Source organism: Lissotriton vulgaris, unplaced genomic scaffold (assembly GCF_964263255.1).
Source record: "Lissotriton vulgaris unplaced genomic scaffold, aLisVul1.2 SCAFFOLD_1027, whole genome shotgun sequence".
In the NCBI taxonomy this organism is placed as follows: domain Eukaryota; kingdom Metazoa; phylum Chordata; class Amphibia; order Caudata; family Salamandridae; genus Lissotriton; species Lissotriton vulgaris.
The window spans coordinates 78,225-94,782 of record NW_028247113.1 but is presented as its reverse complement, the minus strand read 5'-3'; the positions used below and the strand labels follow the sequence as shown (position 1 = coordinate 94,782).

The following is a 16,558-nucleotide window of genomic DNA, read 5'->3' as shown; positions in this document are numbered from 1 at the left end:
GATGTCCAGAGAGAGAGATGTCCAGAGAGAGAGATGTCCAGAGAGAGAGATGTCCAGAGAGAGAGAGAGAGATGTCCAGAGAGAGAGAGAGAGAGAGAGAGATGTCGAGAGAGAGAGAGAGGTCGAGAGAGAGAGAGAGAGGTCGAGAGAGAGAGAGAGAGGTCGAGAGAGAGAGAGAGAGGTCGAGAGAGAGAGATGTCGAGAGAGAGAGAGAGAGGTCGAAAGAAAGAGCGCAAGAGCTTTCGAAAGAGAGATGTCAAGAGAGAGAGACATCGAGAGAGGTCGAGAGATGTCGAGAGAGAGAGAGAGAGAGAGATGTCGAGAGAGAGAGAGAGAGAGAGATGTCGAGAGAGAGAGAGAGAGAGAGATGTCCAGAGAGAGAGATGTCCAGAGAGAGAGATGTCCAGAGAGAGAGATGTCCAGAGAGAGAGATGTCCAGAGATGTCCAGAGATGTCCAGAGATGTCCAGAGATGTCCAGAGATGTCCAGAGATGTCCAGAGATGTCCAGAGATGTCCAGAGATGTCCAGAGATGTCCAGAGATGTCCAGAGATGTCGAGAGAGAGAGAGAGCTGTCGAGAGAGAGAGAGCTGTCGAGAGAGAGAGAGCTGTAGAGAGAGAGAGAGCTGTCGAGAGAGAGAGAGCTGTCGAGAGAGAGAGAGCTGTCGAGAGAGAGAGAGCTGTCGAGAGAGAGAGAGCTGTCGAGAGAGAGAGAGAGCTGTCGAGAGAGAGAGAGCTGTCGAGAGAGAGCTGTCGAGAGCTGTCGAGAGAGATGTCGAGAGAGAGAGCACGAGAGCTGTTGAGAGAGCACGAGAGCTGTTGAGAGCACGAGAGCTGTCGAGAGAGAGAGCACGAGAGCTGTCGAGAGAGAGAGACACATCGAGAGAGAGACGTGTCGAGAGAGAGAGAGACGTGTCGAGAGAGAGAGAGACGTGTCGAGAGAGAGACGCGTCGAGAGAGATGCGTCGAGAGAGAGATGCGTCGAGAGAGAGATGCGTCGAGAGAGAGATCCGTCGAGAGAGAGATCCGTCGAGAGAGATAGATGTCGAGAGAGATAGATGTCGAGAGATGTCGAGAGAGAGAGAGAGATGTCAAGAGAGAGAGACATCGAGAGAGATGTCGAGAGAGAGAGAGGTCGAGAGAGGTCGAGAGAGAGAGAGGTCGAAAGAAAGAGCGCGAGAGCTGTCGAAAGAGAGATGTCAAGAGAGAGAGACATCGAGAGAGGTCGAGAGAGAGAGAGAGGTCGAGAGATGTCGAGAGAGAGAGAGAGAGGTCGAAAGAAAGAGCGCGAGAGCTGTCGAAAGAGAGAGATGTCGAGAGAGAGAGAGATGTCGAGAGAGAGAGATGTCGAGAGATGTCGAGAGAGAGAGAGATGTCGAGAGAGAGAGAGATGTCGAGAGAGAGAGAGATGTCGAGAGAGAGAGAGATGTCGAGAGAGAGATGTCGAGAGAGATAGGTCGAGAGAGATAGGTCGAGAGAGAGAGAGAGGTCGAGAGAGAGAGAGAGAGGTCGAGAGAGAGAGAGAGAGGTCGAGAGAGAGAGAGAGAGGTCGAGAGAGAGAGAGAGAGAGAGAGAGAGAGGTCGAGAGAGAGAGAGAGAGGTCGAGAGAGAGATCGAGAGAGAGAGAGATGTCGAGAGAGAGAGAGAGAGGTCGAAAGAAAGAGCGCAAGAGCTTTCGAAAGAGAGATGTCAAGAGAGAGAGACATCGAGAGAGGTCGAGAGATGTCGAGAGAGAGAGAGAGAGATGTCGAGAGAGAGAGAGAGGTCGAAAGAAAGAGCGCGAGAGCTGTCGAAAGAGAGAGATGTCCAGAGAGAGATGTCGAGAGAGAGAGAGAGATGTCCAGAGAGAGATGTTGAGAGAGAGAGATGTCCAGAGAGAGATGTCGAGAGAGAGAGAGAGATGTCGAGAGATGTCGAGAGAGAGAGAGAGATGTCGAGAGAGAGAGATGTCAAGAGAGAGACATCGAGAGATGTCGAGAGAGAGAGAGGTCGAGAGAGAGAGAGAGAGGTCGAGAGAGAGAGAGAGAGGTCGAGAGAGAGAGAGAGAGGTCGAGAGAGAGGTCGAGAGAGAGAGAGAGAGAGGTCGAGAGAGAGAGAGAGAGAGGTCGAGAGAGAGAGAGAGAGGTCGAGAGAGAGAGAGAGAGGTCGAGAGAGAGAGAGAGAGAGGTCGAGAGAGAGAGAGAGAGGTCGAAAGAGAGAGAGAGGTCGAAAGAGAGAGAGAGGTCGAAAGAAAGAGCGCAAGAGCTTTCGAAAGAGAGATGTCGAGAGAGAGAGATGTCCAGAGATGTCCAGAGATGTCCAGAGATGTCCAGAGATGTCCAGAGATGTCCAGAGATGTCCAGAGATGTCCAGAGAGAGAGAGCTGTTGAGAGAGAGAGAGAGCTGTCGAGAGAGAGAGAGCTGTCGAGAGAGAGAGAGCTGTCGAGAGAGAGCTGTCGAGAGAGAGAGAGCTGTCGAGAGAGCGAGAGCTGTCGAGAGAGCGAGAGAGCTGTCGAGAGAGCGAGAGAGCTGTCGAGAGAGAGAGAGCTGTCGAGAGAGAGAGAGCTGTCGAGAGCTGTCGAGAGAGATGTCGAGAGAGAGAGCACGAGAGCTGTTGAGAGAGCACGAGAGCTGTTGAGAGAGCACGAGAGCTGTCGAGAGAGAGAGACACATCGAGAGAGAGACGTGTCGAGAGAGAGATGCGTCGAGAGAGAGATGCGTTGAGAGAGAGAGATGCGTCGAGAGAGAGAGATGCGTCGAGAGAGAGATGCGTCGAGAGAGAGATGCGTCGAGAGAGAGATGCGTCGAGAGAGAGATGCGTCGAGAGAGAGATGCGTCGAGAGAGAGATGCGTCGAGAGAGAGATGCGTCGAGAGAGAGATGCGTCGAGAGAGAGATGCGTCGAGAGAGAGATCCGTCGAGAGAGATCCGTCGAGAGAGATCCGTCGAGAGAGATCCGTCGAGAGAGAGATCGAGAGAGATGCGGAGAGATGTGTTGAGAGAGAGAGAGAGATGTGTTGAGAGAGTTCGAGATGTGTTGAGAGAGATCGAGATGTGTTGAGAGAGATCGAGATGTGTTGAGAGAGATCGAGATGTGTTGAGAGAGATCGAGATGTGTTGAGAGAGATCGAGATGTGTTGAGAGAGATCGAGATGTGTTGAGAGAGATCGAGATGTGTTGAGAGAGATCGAGATGTGTTGAGAGAGATCGAGATGTGTTGAGAGAGATCGAGAGAGATATAGATGTCGAGAGAGATATAGATGTCGAGAGAGATATAGATGTCGAGAGAGATATAGATGTCGAGAGAGATATAGATGTCGAGAGAGATATAGATGTCGAGAGAGATATAGATGTCGAGAGAGATATAGATGTCGAGAGAGATATAGATGTCGAGAGAGATATAGATGTCGAGAGAGATATAGATGTCGAGAGAGATATAGATGTCGAGAGAGATATAGATGTCGAGAGAGAGATAGATGTCGAGAGAGAGATAGATGTCGAGAGAGAGATAGATGTCGAGAGAGAGATAGATGTCGAGAGAGAGATAGATGTCGAGAGAGAGATAGATGTCGAGAGAGAGATAGATGTCGAGAGAGATAGATGTCGAGAGAGATAGATGTCGAGAGAGATAGATGTCGAGAGAGATAGATGTCGAGAGAGATAGATGTCGAGAGAGATAGATGTCGAGAGAGATAGATGTCGAGAGAGAAATATGTCTAGAGAGAAATATGTCTAGAGAGAAAGATGTCTAGAGAGAAAGATGTCTAGAGAGAAAGATGTCTAGAGAGAAAGATGTCTAGAGAGAAAGATGTCTAGAGAGAAAGATGTCTAGAGAGAAAGATGTCTAGAGAGAAAGACAGAAAGACCGATGTCGGGAGAGAGATGTCGAGAGAGAGATGTAGAGATGACGAGAGAGGAAAAAACATCGACGCCATATTTGAGAGGTCCCAAAAAAAACTTAAAACACTTGTAATAACTTCTAAATGCTCCCTTAAACTGCATATCTAATTGGGAAACAGATTGATGCACTTTACATTGTAGATCCTAATCACACACATACTTAAATTACACTTCTTATATTTGTAAGAGAGGCAGCAAAAATATAACCTACCTTGTTGTGAGAATTTGCTGTACATTTTTAAATCTACAATCCTTTGATCTACCTGGACCCAAAGGTTTTCGGAAAGTTCCAGTTTGCTATAATAAAGTTTTGTTGTGCCTAGTGACAGATCAGAAAAAAAGTAATCCATGTTTACACAATGCTGAACAGTCCGCTGTTTACAGTAGCACCAACAAAGTAAATAGACAACCATGAAATAAGGTATGCATCTAAGAAAAACATTCTGGAACACAGTTAAGATTGTGTGGACAGTGAAGAGAAACTTAAGAAAATTTGAATGTAGGGGTATAGAGGAAAAAAGTGTTTCATCCTCAACATTTGCAATTTTAGACTTCCACGAAACAAAGAAAAAAAAATAGCAACACTTTGCTTACATTGGTGTTTAATTATCATACAGTGTATGATGTTCATGCATTTAAACTGAAAAATCTTAAAGATTAATTATGGATTCTTACAGTACACAAGCAGGATATTTGCACAGTTAGTATATTATGAACATCCATGGCATATTTACTTGTAAAATCACTTTTACCTCAGTGGAAAAAACTATTTCCTGAATCTCAAAATATAAGGAGGGAGGAGTGTAACTGACATAGGAAGACACTATTCACTTGTGAAGTAGGGGGTGGAATTTTAAAGTATTTGGCTTTCATATATTTGGTATCACGTCTAAGCATGCAATGGACTAAAATACACATCATACGCACAATAATACATTTACACATTAGTAACAATAGCAAATCTTATCATTCTTCTGCAGAAATGCGTACCCGGAGACAAGAACCAAAACTCTAATCACACTTGAAAATAATATTACGGAACCCAGGGCAGAAAAAGGTGCTAATTAGCGATGGCTTCTGCACAGTTAACCAAGACTCAAGTTAATCCGCATGGCATTAGTGGTTCTAAGTTTCGGGGCAGTAGATTATTCGAATCAAAGTTCACCTACGAAGGTGTGAAATCCGCAATCATGGAAGATATTTACCATCGAACATTTAGAGACTGGGATGGGAAGATAGAGCTTCAGAGGGTAAGCTATGCAAAATGAATGGAAAACCCACAAATGTAAGTTCTGGGGGTATTTCCATACACTTTGTCTGATCTTTCCCATTCAGGAAACTGCTGCAAAGGAACAGCTTCTAAGGTGTGAATGGGGAGGTGGAAGGGTGGGAACTGAAATTTCATAGAAGGTAAATAAATCCATTGCGGTCACATTTTTGGAAAACTCGTGGGGAAAGTCAGAAATTTCTTCCAAAGATAGGAGGAAAGCTACAGGAGTAGATTTCCATTTTTTTTTTAGATGGTTTGAGTATTTGAAGAAAATCAATGAGGGCCATATAAACATTGGAAAAGAGCTGCTCTTTTTCAGTACAGGGATAGTGAGGATAGAATGTACTTATGATGCAAAGGTGCCTGTTATTTTCTTGAACTCCACTGAACAGACCCCAGATAAACATGTTCATGTTTAAATGTTAGTGAAGGGAATCCGTGACAGACTACGCAGAAGAACTTGAAGTTATTCATGTAAAAATTACAATGGAGAGACATTAGCTATCAAGGCTATGGGAACGTGATCAGATACAGGTTTAATTTAAAGACCACCACAGATAAATCCTTGCAGGTATTTTTTATACTGTTTACTTGGATCAGTTTCCTATTGAAGCCATTACTAACCTTTCAATGGTGCACTAACTCTTCCATATTAGATTTGTTTTTATAAAAAAATTAAATTAATACGTTTCTAGCCTATTAGTATACATTTGTTAAATCAGGCGCAATGTTTTTGAATTTCAATATATTTACTTTATCATGGATTTAGTTAACTTGTAGGATTCATTATTTGTAGTGATAATAATATTGTGTGCATATAGGAAGCTTAGAACCTTTTTCTAAATACTAGAACCAACCAATATCTTGATCAGCCAGATTCAGGATTGATAACATTAGGCTGAGAGTGGCCACAAGAATGCTTGCAAAGATCTTTGCATCTACAACTAGTTCTGATATTGCCCTAAAAAAACAGAGGGGTCTTTTCTTGGAATAGCAATCACTATCTGGGCTTCCCAAATCATAGCATTAGTTATGTGCTATTTCAAGAAAGGAGTAATACAGTCTTGTCAGGTCCAGGGCAAGCAAGACAAAATGTTTTTAAACTTGGCTATGAAGTCATCAGGCCCAGAACATTCTCTTGCAACCCGGCGAGAAACATCATCACCTCCTGTTTTGGTGGAGGACTGGGGAAGCTCCATTAGCAGTCTATAAGTTTTGTACACTAGTTTCTTTTTAGACAGGACTCATCTCTGCCTCAAGGGGATCAGCTTTACTATAAAGTTTATTGTAAAAGGAGCTAGAAAACCTCTCTATATCCTGATCAGTTTCCAAACTCCCAACTCATCCTTTTTCAATTTGGCTCTATTCATTCTTTGTACACCAAGGCTGCGTGCCAATGTGCAGCCTTGGTGTTTTCACTGTAGAAACACAGCTTTGTCCTAGTTCCTCAGCCATATCCATGTCAAGAGCCTTTACCTGGGCTCTAGCTACAACAAGGTTCTTCCAGGTCTTCATTGAGCCCTTTTTGTGAATCCACTCTCATTTCTTCAACTATACTTAGTTTCATCAGAATTAAACCCTTCTCTAAGTAAGTCTGGCAGATGATGCTATTAACTTTCTTGTCATGACAAATTTAATGGCAACCGTTATGGTTTCGTGGAACAATTCTTCCTCGTCATTCTGTACCAGATCTGGTTGAACAGTGTTCCCTATATTTGATGCATCATTTTACAGGAGGATGGCAGATTCATCTGCAGTGTCTTATCAGCCATTAGACTATCGCTGTATAAAATATTTTAGGTAGGGTCTGAGAGAGATTATAGGTCCCCTATGTGTCCGCTGCACAGCACACTTGAAGTAATGGTTGCAACCTTAGTCTTGCTAAATTCGATGGTTGGTTGAGAAAAGTGAAATCTGCCTCCACGGGGTGTTCTGTCCACCAAATGTCTACGAGGCCAAGTTCCATCAACCATACCCAGTTATCACCAAATCACTGTCTGTCTACCTATTATGTTCAGCTATTATCAGGATCCTTGCCAATCGACTTCAAGGGTACTTGCACACTACTGCATCACGTTTAGATGTTTCATTCCACAGCATAACACCTCATTGAACATCAGGTGACTGTGCAGGATTCTTATTGAGACCATAGAGAGACTTCCCTATACTGCTGATCCCATCCATAAACTTGTGCAAAGGGTTTCGCGCAGTGAACTGGGGGTACATGCGTGAAGTAATAAGACAAATGCACATGGGAGTTGGATGGGACAAATCTGGCAGTCTCTTATATTCTGGGGCTCAGGCACACACTTATTGTATATCTGAGGCCTTTGGGTGCACAGCCAGACAAGGCAGGGATGCCCTCCCTCAAAGCCATTAGCATTGGCGATCAAACCATTTGCTAGCCTAATGAGAACTGAGGGATGAGGAAAGGGCATACCATTACAGGACAGAGAGTGCAATATCACTATATGCGGACTACATCCTCCTGTACATATGAGATTTGGAGATTGAAACCTCTTGGAAGAGGCATCACTTTAGACTTTGGGGAGGGTGTGGGGCCTCAGAACTAGAAGTACCTGTGCCTTTCCAGTCTCACCCTTAGTGCTTAATGCTCCACTGGTGGTTTTGCATTTGACCATAAGATGGAAACCTCAAGTTCTTAAATACCTGGGGGTGCGAGTGTATCATACTGATGGACAGTAGATAGGGCAATTTGGGAGGGATTTTCGGAGCATAAAGAGAAATTGTAGCAATCTGGTGCGCATTGAAATTAACCATGGCACGAGTTGCCCTTTCCAAAACAGTGGTTTTACCACAAGTACTATATTAAAGTGTACATCTGCAAGTCTGGATACCACAGAGCCAGTTTAGGGTGATGACCACCCTAGTGCTGGAGTTGATGTGGGAAGGGTGCTGTAACAATCTCCTTGAATACGGTCATCCCACACTAGCTGGGGGTTTAGGAGTCAAAGACTTTGAATTATACTTATTGGCTCAGCTTCAGTGTCTGGCAAGATGGCTTTTGGGACTGAACTTGGAGAAAGTGGTAAGATAGCAGTGCTCACCTAGTGTGGATCCTCTAACTGAGATTATGGGAATCCGGTTTATTCAGATGCAGCAACCCAAACTCCTTGCAATGGCCATGCGCTGCTGGGAAGTGGTGCTTAAAAGACCAGGCAGTCTGAGACCCATACCCCTGCCACTTTCATTAGTGGGCTTGCCCACACGAGGAGGGGTTCTTCACAAAGCCGCCTGACGAACAGGCAAAGGCTGGGATAGAAACCACAGGTGATTGATTGCTACTTCATGGGAAGTTCCAGTGCTGTCGATGGTTGCCAGTGGGGACCACTGGCACTTATTTTTTCACACCAGATATTTGCCAAGTGCAAGAAAAGGAAAAACAAACAGATCTGAAAGACTGAGGAAGAGACAGTAAAACAGCCAAACTGGGAAAGCAGGGATCTACAAGAGTGAGTTGCACCGGCCGTCAGCTGTTTCTCTAGTCTTCACATTTGGACTCTGCTGTTCCAAGAGCCTTGGAGAAAAACCCCTGGGACCACTTGCTTTCAGTTAAATCCAATCTTAATTTCTATTCGGTGTCGCTAAGTGCCAAAAAGCTTTCCCTCACCCACTGATAGATGTGGTTGAGATAGTGACAGCTCGATCTTTGTTTACCAGACCAATGTGGATTAGAGTGGTGTTCATGTACCACTAGACTAGCATTTTAGACTAAATTAACTGAATCAGGCGCATACCAAGTTGACCAGCAGTGGCTGTAACAACCTCTTAAGCACATTAAGATCTTCCCAGTAGGTGGCCTTAATCGATCACAGTTAGAAGTACAAAAGACATTTATTTGAATCTGAGGTCTGAACTAGTTTTAAAAAGTAATATTAATGTAATGTTATAATTGCTCCCCTATTTCGCACTTATTGTTTGCACTAGTATTTCTACTGTGCGTTATACATTTATAAAGCATAGCGGTATATGAAAGTCCATTGTATTGATCATGCTTCAGTGTTTCGTATATATGGATAGATCAACCATGTTTTGCAAGCTTACCATTAACAAGTGTTGTCCAGAACAGCATGCCTTCGCCAAACGTGAAAAGACCAATTCCTCGCAGCCCACTACGCAACATTCTGTACTTCGATCCATCCAACTGAACAGTCTCAATCACCCCACGCACTGTAAAAAAACAAGATGAATGAGTTTGCCAGAAACAGTTCACAGCATTTCCCTAGAAATGGTTCATGACATCACCTTACACACCAGTAAGATAGACATTTTCAATTAATGTGAATATGTACTTCGTCAACTGGATGATTATATAATTTTTAAACCCTCTTTGAGCCTTCAAAAGAAAACCAGCAGCATCATACATACATTTTACTGTTATTCATATCACCTGTCCCAATCCACTGGGAAGGCATGCACCTTTGAGTGACAGGAGGCATGGGTTCCTCTTTCTTTAGAGTCCCAGGAATTAACATTGGGGGTGCCTCATTGGCTCCGCCCTGAACCCCATGCTGTTAAACATTTATCTTACACCACTTGCACAGCTGGTGGAAGCCTTAGGTGCAAAAGTAAACTCCTACGCAGATGACATGGTTGCTATTTTTTTGTAGGAAGGGAGAAGAGATTGCAAGGGAATAAATTAAATCTTGTTTGGCGGGTGTATTCTACTGGAGGACCAATCAATCGAAGTATAATGCTGAGAAAGCTAAAATTAAGTTTTTTGATTACAATTCCCTGCCAACTTGGCATATCTTTTGGCTGGATGCTCTCCCCCCCCCCCCCCACCCCCGGGCCCACAGGTGGGAGTAGTCGAAAATAGCGCTGTCAAATTTGACCACTGTCTCTTTTCAACCACAAATTAATTTTGGGGAAGCTCTTGCTTTGGTCTGTTGCACATTCTGAAAAAATACTGCCATTTTCTGTCATTCTCAGCCAGAATATCGGTCTTCCAGGCACTTATCCCAATTAGGCTGAACTTTATGAATGCTTTATATTTGGACCTGCTGGACTACCTGGTCAATAGACTTCAGGTGGCAGCGGCATTCTCCTTAGGCTGCTATTGAGAACACGTGTCCCTCATCTTCGCTCATTTCACTGGCTCTCAATGATAAAGAGGATCCAGTTTCCCAATTCTGGTTCATAAAGCACTTCATCACCTGGGGCTGGGCTACTTGGGCGACACAAACAGCTTCTGCCTACCCATCAGGAACCTGAGTTTCACCAACAGCCTACGGGCAAAGGTACCCAAGATACTCTATGCCAGAGCAGGAGGACATACTTTATCCTATCTGGGGCCATCAACATGGAATAGGCTCCCTCTTGAGCTCTGCTTCATGGAATCAAGCACCATGCTAAACACAAGACGGTAGACATGGTTAATTGCTCAAGAGTAAGAAGACTTGCTGTCAATGTCTGATTAGCAACGTCTAATCTGTTTTTATGTTATCACTATTGAATGCACCACATTATTCATACACCCATGATCAAGGCACAATAACTGAATTATAAAAAAATGTAGAATCTGCAATTTGTATTAAAGTGTACAAACAAATGACAATTAAAATATGACAAATATATTTAAGTTAATACATTTTCAAAGTAAATACATTAAGATAAATACAATTAAATATATTAACTTAAATAAAATAACTGTCCTCATCCAAATTGGAAAATACAACAAACTGGATAACTGTTGTAGGTTAGGTACTGCAAACATCTATACTCTTGCTCAAATTTAACAATCACATTTTTCAATCAGCAGTTTTATACAGTTTTATTTACTGGTTAGTGATTTTGAAAATGGAACTGTACAGGTCTGTGGTCTTATATAAATGTATCAATTACTTCTTCAATTAGCTGTTTGTTTTCATTAATGTTTGCTTGATGTATGCTCACCATGATCGAACCTGATGAGCATTCATCTGCCATTGTCGACTCAACCAAGTCTTCACCCTTCTCGTTGTGCTGAAAGAGCTTTCTGCTGCACAAGTGGTCACTGGTAATGTGAGCAATGAGAATTGCTTGCTGGTCTGATGGAAATAAATCTGTGTGGTTTTGCAAATCCAGAAATCCATTGTCAAGCTGCTCATCCTTCATTGACCAGATCTCAATCCATCGGCTTCCAGGTTTTCAATGTCGTAAACATCTGATGTTTGCAATCTGGCATTTTTATTGCTCAAGTGTCATTTTGGGTTGTGTTTTGGGTAAAGTGAGAACAGACAGGTTTTTCTGGTTTTATTTCCAAACTGGCAAATGATGCGATGATCAAGTATGGTGCATAAATAGAATGTCAATAGTATACTTCCACAGAAGAGGAACCTAAAGTAGAACAGAATACTTGCTGGCACACTGTCTGGAATCACAAAGTTCTAAGTTACATTTTTCTGCCAATGTTTGAAAATCTGAACAAATTTCTTTAAATCGCTCTTCTGATTTTTGTCTGATCACGGAGCAGTCAGGTGTGCATGCGATTACACACCTTGAGGAGATCAAGCTGAACAGCTTGGAGAGCCAGGCTTACAGATTCTAATCTTGATCAGTAATTTGAAAATCTGGACAAGCAAAAGAGAACACTCACTGTGCTTGAGGAACATTGCAATGGATATGCACCACAACAGGTTTCCAAGATGCTGTAGTAACTAGTACATTGAATTGCTTAAAAAGCTCTTCAAACTACAAGCTAAAAATTCTAATGCTCTTGTATTTTGCTGTCCATTGTGTCACTCAGCAATGGCACATTGGGAATAACAGATCGTTTTGGACTCACAGAAAAACGTAATGAAGGCTTTCACTATGCCAATAGAATTCCGTATATTAGGAACCGCATTCAGGTCATTACCAAATTAGGTTTATGTTCAGCACAGGGAGCAAAAGCAGGTTTAGGATATTTTCTCTTTATTATTACTTGAACACCAGCCTTCCTTTCCTGCCTCTGTGGAGCATCCATCATATCCTTGGCCAGGGAGTTTTTCTAAATGTAATCCAAATTTAGAACATGTATCCACAATCCCTTTTGCAATTGAGATATCATCCATTTCTTTTAAGGTTGCAAATCCAAAGAATTCTCGGATGACAGCTACGGTACTACCGGTGTCTACAAAACTTATTACAAGTGACATCTGCTCTTTTCAGACTATGTTAGCACTTTCATCAGCAATGATTGAAAATCCATTAGACATATTGACTAAGGATACCAGATCTTCTCTTAATGTTTCTTCACATAATGTAATCATTTTATTTTCAACTCAAACTGATGTATAACATGCATTAACTGGTGCATTTTCCAGATGGCTCTTTATGGTTTAAGATGACCTTGCATAAGGATTAGTTACTTACCTGTAATACTAGTTCTCATCCAGGGGTATACTCAAAGTCATAATCTATGAATAATCCCCGCCTATGTGGGGGATCCTGGAGCATATAGAAAATACATATAAATATATATGTATATATATGTGAAATCATATTTGTAGCCTAAAAAAATTCCCAACTGCCAAAATTGCCGCAGAATTACATAAATTAGCAGACACCGTAGTATTCTCCCAACCCCTAAGGAAGAAAGAGCAGTAAACATTTGCATACAACAATGCTTTATTACCATAGGAAAAACCTGTAATTGCAGGCATTTGCCAGTAGTCTGATGTTAGAACTGGGGGTCTCTAGTTGGCAGAGGTAGGTACCACTGTCCAAATAGGGACCCTTGATTCTTGTCCGGGTAAGGAGGAAACCCTTCGAGATACCCCCTGCTCACCCTCTAGGTAGCTTGGCACGAGCAGTCAAGGCTATTCAGGAGGCAATGTGTGAAGTATTTGTACCAACACTCACAGTAACACAGCAAAAACACAACAAACTGACTCTACAATAGTTTAGAAAAATAAAAGGTATTTATTCTAAACTACACAAGACCAAAGCGACAAAAATCCAACATGCACAGTTCAAAAATATGGTTTCAAAAGAGTTCTTAAGGTTGGAATAAAAAGTTCCACAGTTGCGTGAAAAGTTCAGTTGCATCAGGTTTCAGACACAGTACCTTTAGTTGCGACAAAGTTCCAAATGCAAAAGCTGGTGCAGTGGAAAACAAGCGATGCGTTGCTGCTGAGACCCTGGGGAGGCGATGCGACAGCCCCGCTGCAGCAGCGGGCGTGTTGCGACAAATCCGGTCTGTATGGGGAGGAAGGTCACTTGTATCCGTTCCGCAGGAAGTTTGTTCTCGCAAAGGCACGATGAGACGATCTCTGGAGTTGCGACGATCTCCGGGGCAAGTATGCGCGAACCAGTGGTGATCTCTTCCGCAGCTCCTCGATGCAATGGCTTCGGCGACGACACTCGCAGCGCCGTGATGCGGTCCGCAAGCAAGCAGTGCAGCGATCTCAACCAGTGACGACAGGCTCTGAGACCACACTCGCAGCGATGTTAAGGTTCCCGCACCGATCGGGTGCGTTCCATAAACGAAGGATGCAACGGCTCTGACAGCGTCAACAGGCGCTGCGACGATCTCGACCTTCGTAGCGGCGGGAAAACTTCTCGCACTGTCGGGGATGCAGTCCGCAGCGAGCGATGCAATAACTTTTCAATTGCAAAAAGTCTCTCAAGCTCAATTTCAAGCTTCCCAGCACAGGTACAACTTCCAGAGGCCCCACAACTGGATCAAGCACTCTAGGAAGGACAGAACTCTCAGCAGAGTTCAGGGAAGTTGGGGGTGAAGATCTTTTGTTCCTGGGACTTCAGAACAGGGAGCCTGCTCTTCTCAGGCCCTTGGAGATTCCTTCAAGACCGGGACGCAGCACACCAGCAAAGTCCCTCCCCTCTCCTTGGCAGCAAAGCAACAGGTCAGTCCAGCAGAGCAACAGCAGGACAGTCTTCCTTCTTCAGATTCAGCTTTCTCCTTGGCAGAGGTTCCTTCTTGATTCCAGGATGATCTAATCTTCTGTTGTCAGGGGTCCTATACTTATATCCCTAAAAGTCTTTGTTCTTTTTGTGCATGTGGGCCCTGAGCCCGGTCTAAACCAGTTCTGGGTGTTTGAGTACTTTGTTTTCCTGGCTTCTCCTTTCCTTTCAGAGTGAGGGGCAGGGTCGTCAGCCGCCCAGCAGGAGGTGGAGCCAGCATTGTGGCAGGCAGGCACAGCCCTATTCAGGCCCAGGTGCTAACTCCTCCCACCACTCAGGTTGCAAATGCAGTCATTCAGCCTAGGGCTAACTCAGCCAGCCTCCTGGGGAATCCCCAGCACCGGTCACTCTCAAACCAGACAGTCAATACACAAACAGGCCAAGGCACACAGAAGGTTCAGACAAGAGAACAGCAACTTTCTAAAAGTGCTGTTCTCAAACACAGGATTTAAAAACCAACTTTCCTAAAAGAGGTGTTATTAAATTCGGAGTTCAGGGATACTAGATACTTATATCCTATCTTGTTCCTATGAGAAGAAATGCTGGTAGCCACTGTAGCCAGCATCCCCCATGTTAATCTAAGGAGCAAGATAGCCTTACCATAGTGAAAAACGAAAATGGCTGCCTTTCACTACCAGAGCATGTCACCTGCACCAGTACATGCTCTACCTTTCACATACACTGCACCCTGCCCAGGGGGGTACCTTGGGCCTTCCATAGGGGTGACTAGTGTGCACAAATAGGGACGGGTTAGGCCTGGTCAGTGGGGACACTGACCAGGAGGACATGGCAGTTCCTAGACTGCACACAGGCACTGCAGTGGCTGGCCCGAGACACCACTTTAGGGCTACTCATGTGGGTGGCACAATCAGTGCTGCAGGCCCACTAGTAGCATTTGTCATCACCAGCCCTGGCACACCCAGTGCACTTCACTAGTGATTTCATGGTGATACAAATATGCCAATCATGTATATCCAATCATGATAACAATTTACCTAGGGAGCACTTACACTCAGGCACAGATCAGCAGTGGCAGAGTGTCCAAAGCATCTAAATCAGCAAAAACGAAATCCAGCACAGCATCAAAAATACAGGAGGTAGAGGTAAAAAGATAGTGGGAAACCACGGCAGAGATGGCAGGTCTCTGTGACAAAAAACAAGGACCCCACTTGTTTGCGATCTTTAGTGAAACTAAAAAATAAACATTTCCTGTAATACGAAATGTAAACAAATAGTTAGGCTCCTAACATAACATACAAAATTAGTTTTTCTTGTAAAGAGCAAGACCTTTCTCTGGGGTTAACAGCATAAGAAATAAAAATGTAAATAGAATCTCTAATACGAAGGTAAACACACAGTCCCCATCTTGCATAAACGTGCTACCCAATAACGGGACTTTTCCCTTTAAGAAATTAGGCATTAGGTGGGACCAATTAACATCCTTCTTACATAAGGAACTTCAAAAATGAGCGCGATGTTATTCCTTTGGAAAACTGACTCGCGCAGCAGTGTATCTGGATACGTCGCACCATTGTGCGTTCACCGGTAAGAGACCGTCTTTTCCCCACCATTTAACTTAGTTAAATAAGGTTGCTTCATGCCTAACTATACATGGTTTCCATTTTTAAACTAGACATATCGAATATACGGGCTGGAAACAGTGAAGCAGAAATAAACATATCCCCACCCTGAAACGCCGCACAAAAATGCAATTAGCGGTAAGAAACTGTCACCGCTTCGTTATTTAACCTAGTTATAACAATGGTGTTTCATGTCTAAGACACAGGGTCTCTTTTCTCTTTAAATTAGATATATCGTGCAAACGGCTTACAAGCAGCGGAAAAATAATCACTATACACCCACGCCGTTGTCCAACACGTGTAAACCAAACACGCTCACGGCTGGATTGCTTATGGCATAACGCTACTTAATTTAGGTAAGCGTTAGCCATGCGGAAACAAAATCTAACTGATGTTCCTTATATTTTTTTGTCTCCAATTGCCTGCCTTTTTATATTCATAGATTAAAACTCTCCAAAATCAGCATTCGAAGATACCGTTGCTTCGCTTTCCATGGAGTTATAACCCATATGAAAATTATCGTTCTTAATCCCAGGGTAAGAAAGGTTAAGTTTTCGTGTAAATGGTACATTTAATAACTTTTTTAGAAGAGTCACTAATATGATAATGTTTTCCTGTTTATAGGCAGTCGTAGTGTAGTGGACTCTATTTATTCCATGCTTTCAATAAGAAAATCGAAACCTTACACAAAATGTATTTATCAAATCAAGGTGAACATGATCACTTTCTATAGTGGCACCAATCTGCCTAGCTGAAGCCCTAAAATTTAAAGGTCAAGCCTTGAAATACCACAATATTTCCTTTAATTGCAGATAACTCATTGTTTGGAAATTAGAAATCTGAATATCCAACTTTACACCGGGTTAAATTGTCCTGGCATACAATTCTAGAAAGGTAAGAGTCTGAAACTGATATATAGTGCGA

At 43.4% G+C, this 16,558-nt stretch overlaps 1 protein-coding gene across 1 annotated transcript in view; it reads right to left on the bottom strand.

Moving 5' to 3' along the window:
- The window catches only part of LOC147665628 (low-density lipoprotein receptor-related protein 6-like), a 174,911-nt gene that overhangs the window by 106,174 nt on the left and 52,179 nt on the right, over nt 1-16,558 (bottom strand). The window contains exons 2-3 of the mRNA XM_086949634.1: nt 9,213-9,338; nt 4,089-4,196 (exon numbers count right to left, since the gene is read on the bottom strand). Coding sequence (XP_086805760.1) covers nt 4,089-4,196; nt 9,213-9,338 — 234 coding nt within the window. The remainder of the gene's footprint in view (nt 1-4,088; nt 4,197-9,212; nt 9,339-16,558) is intronic.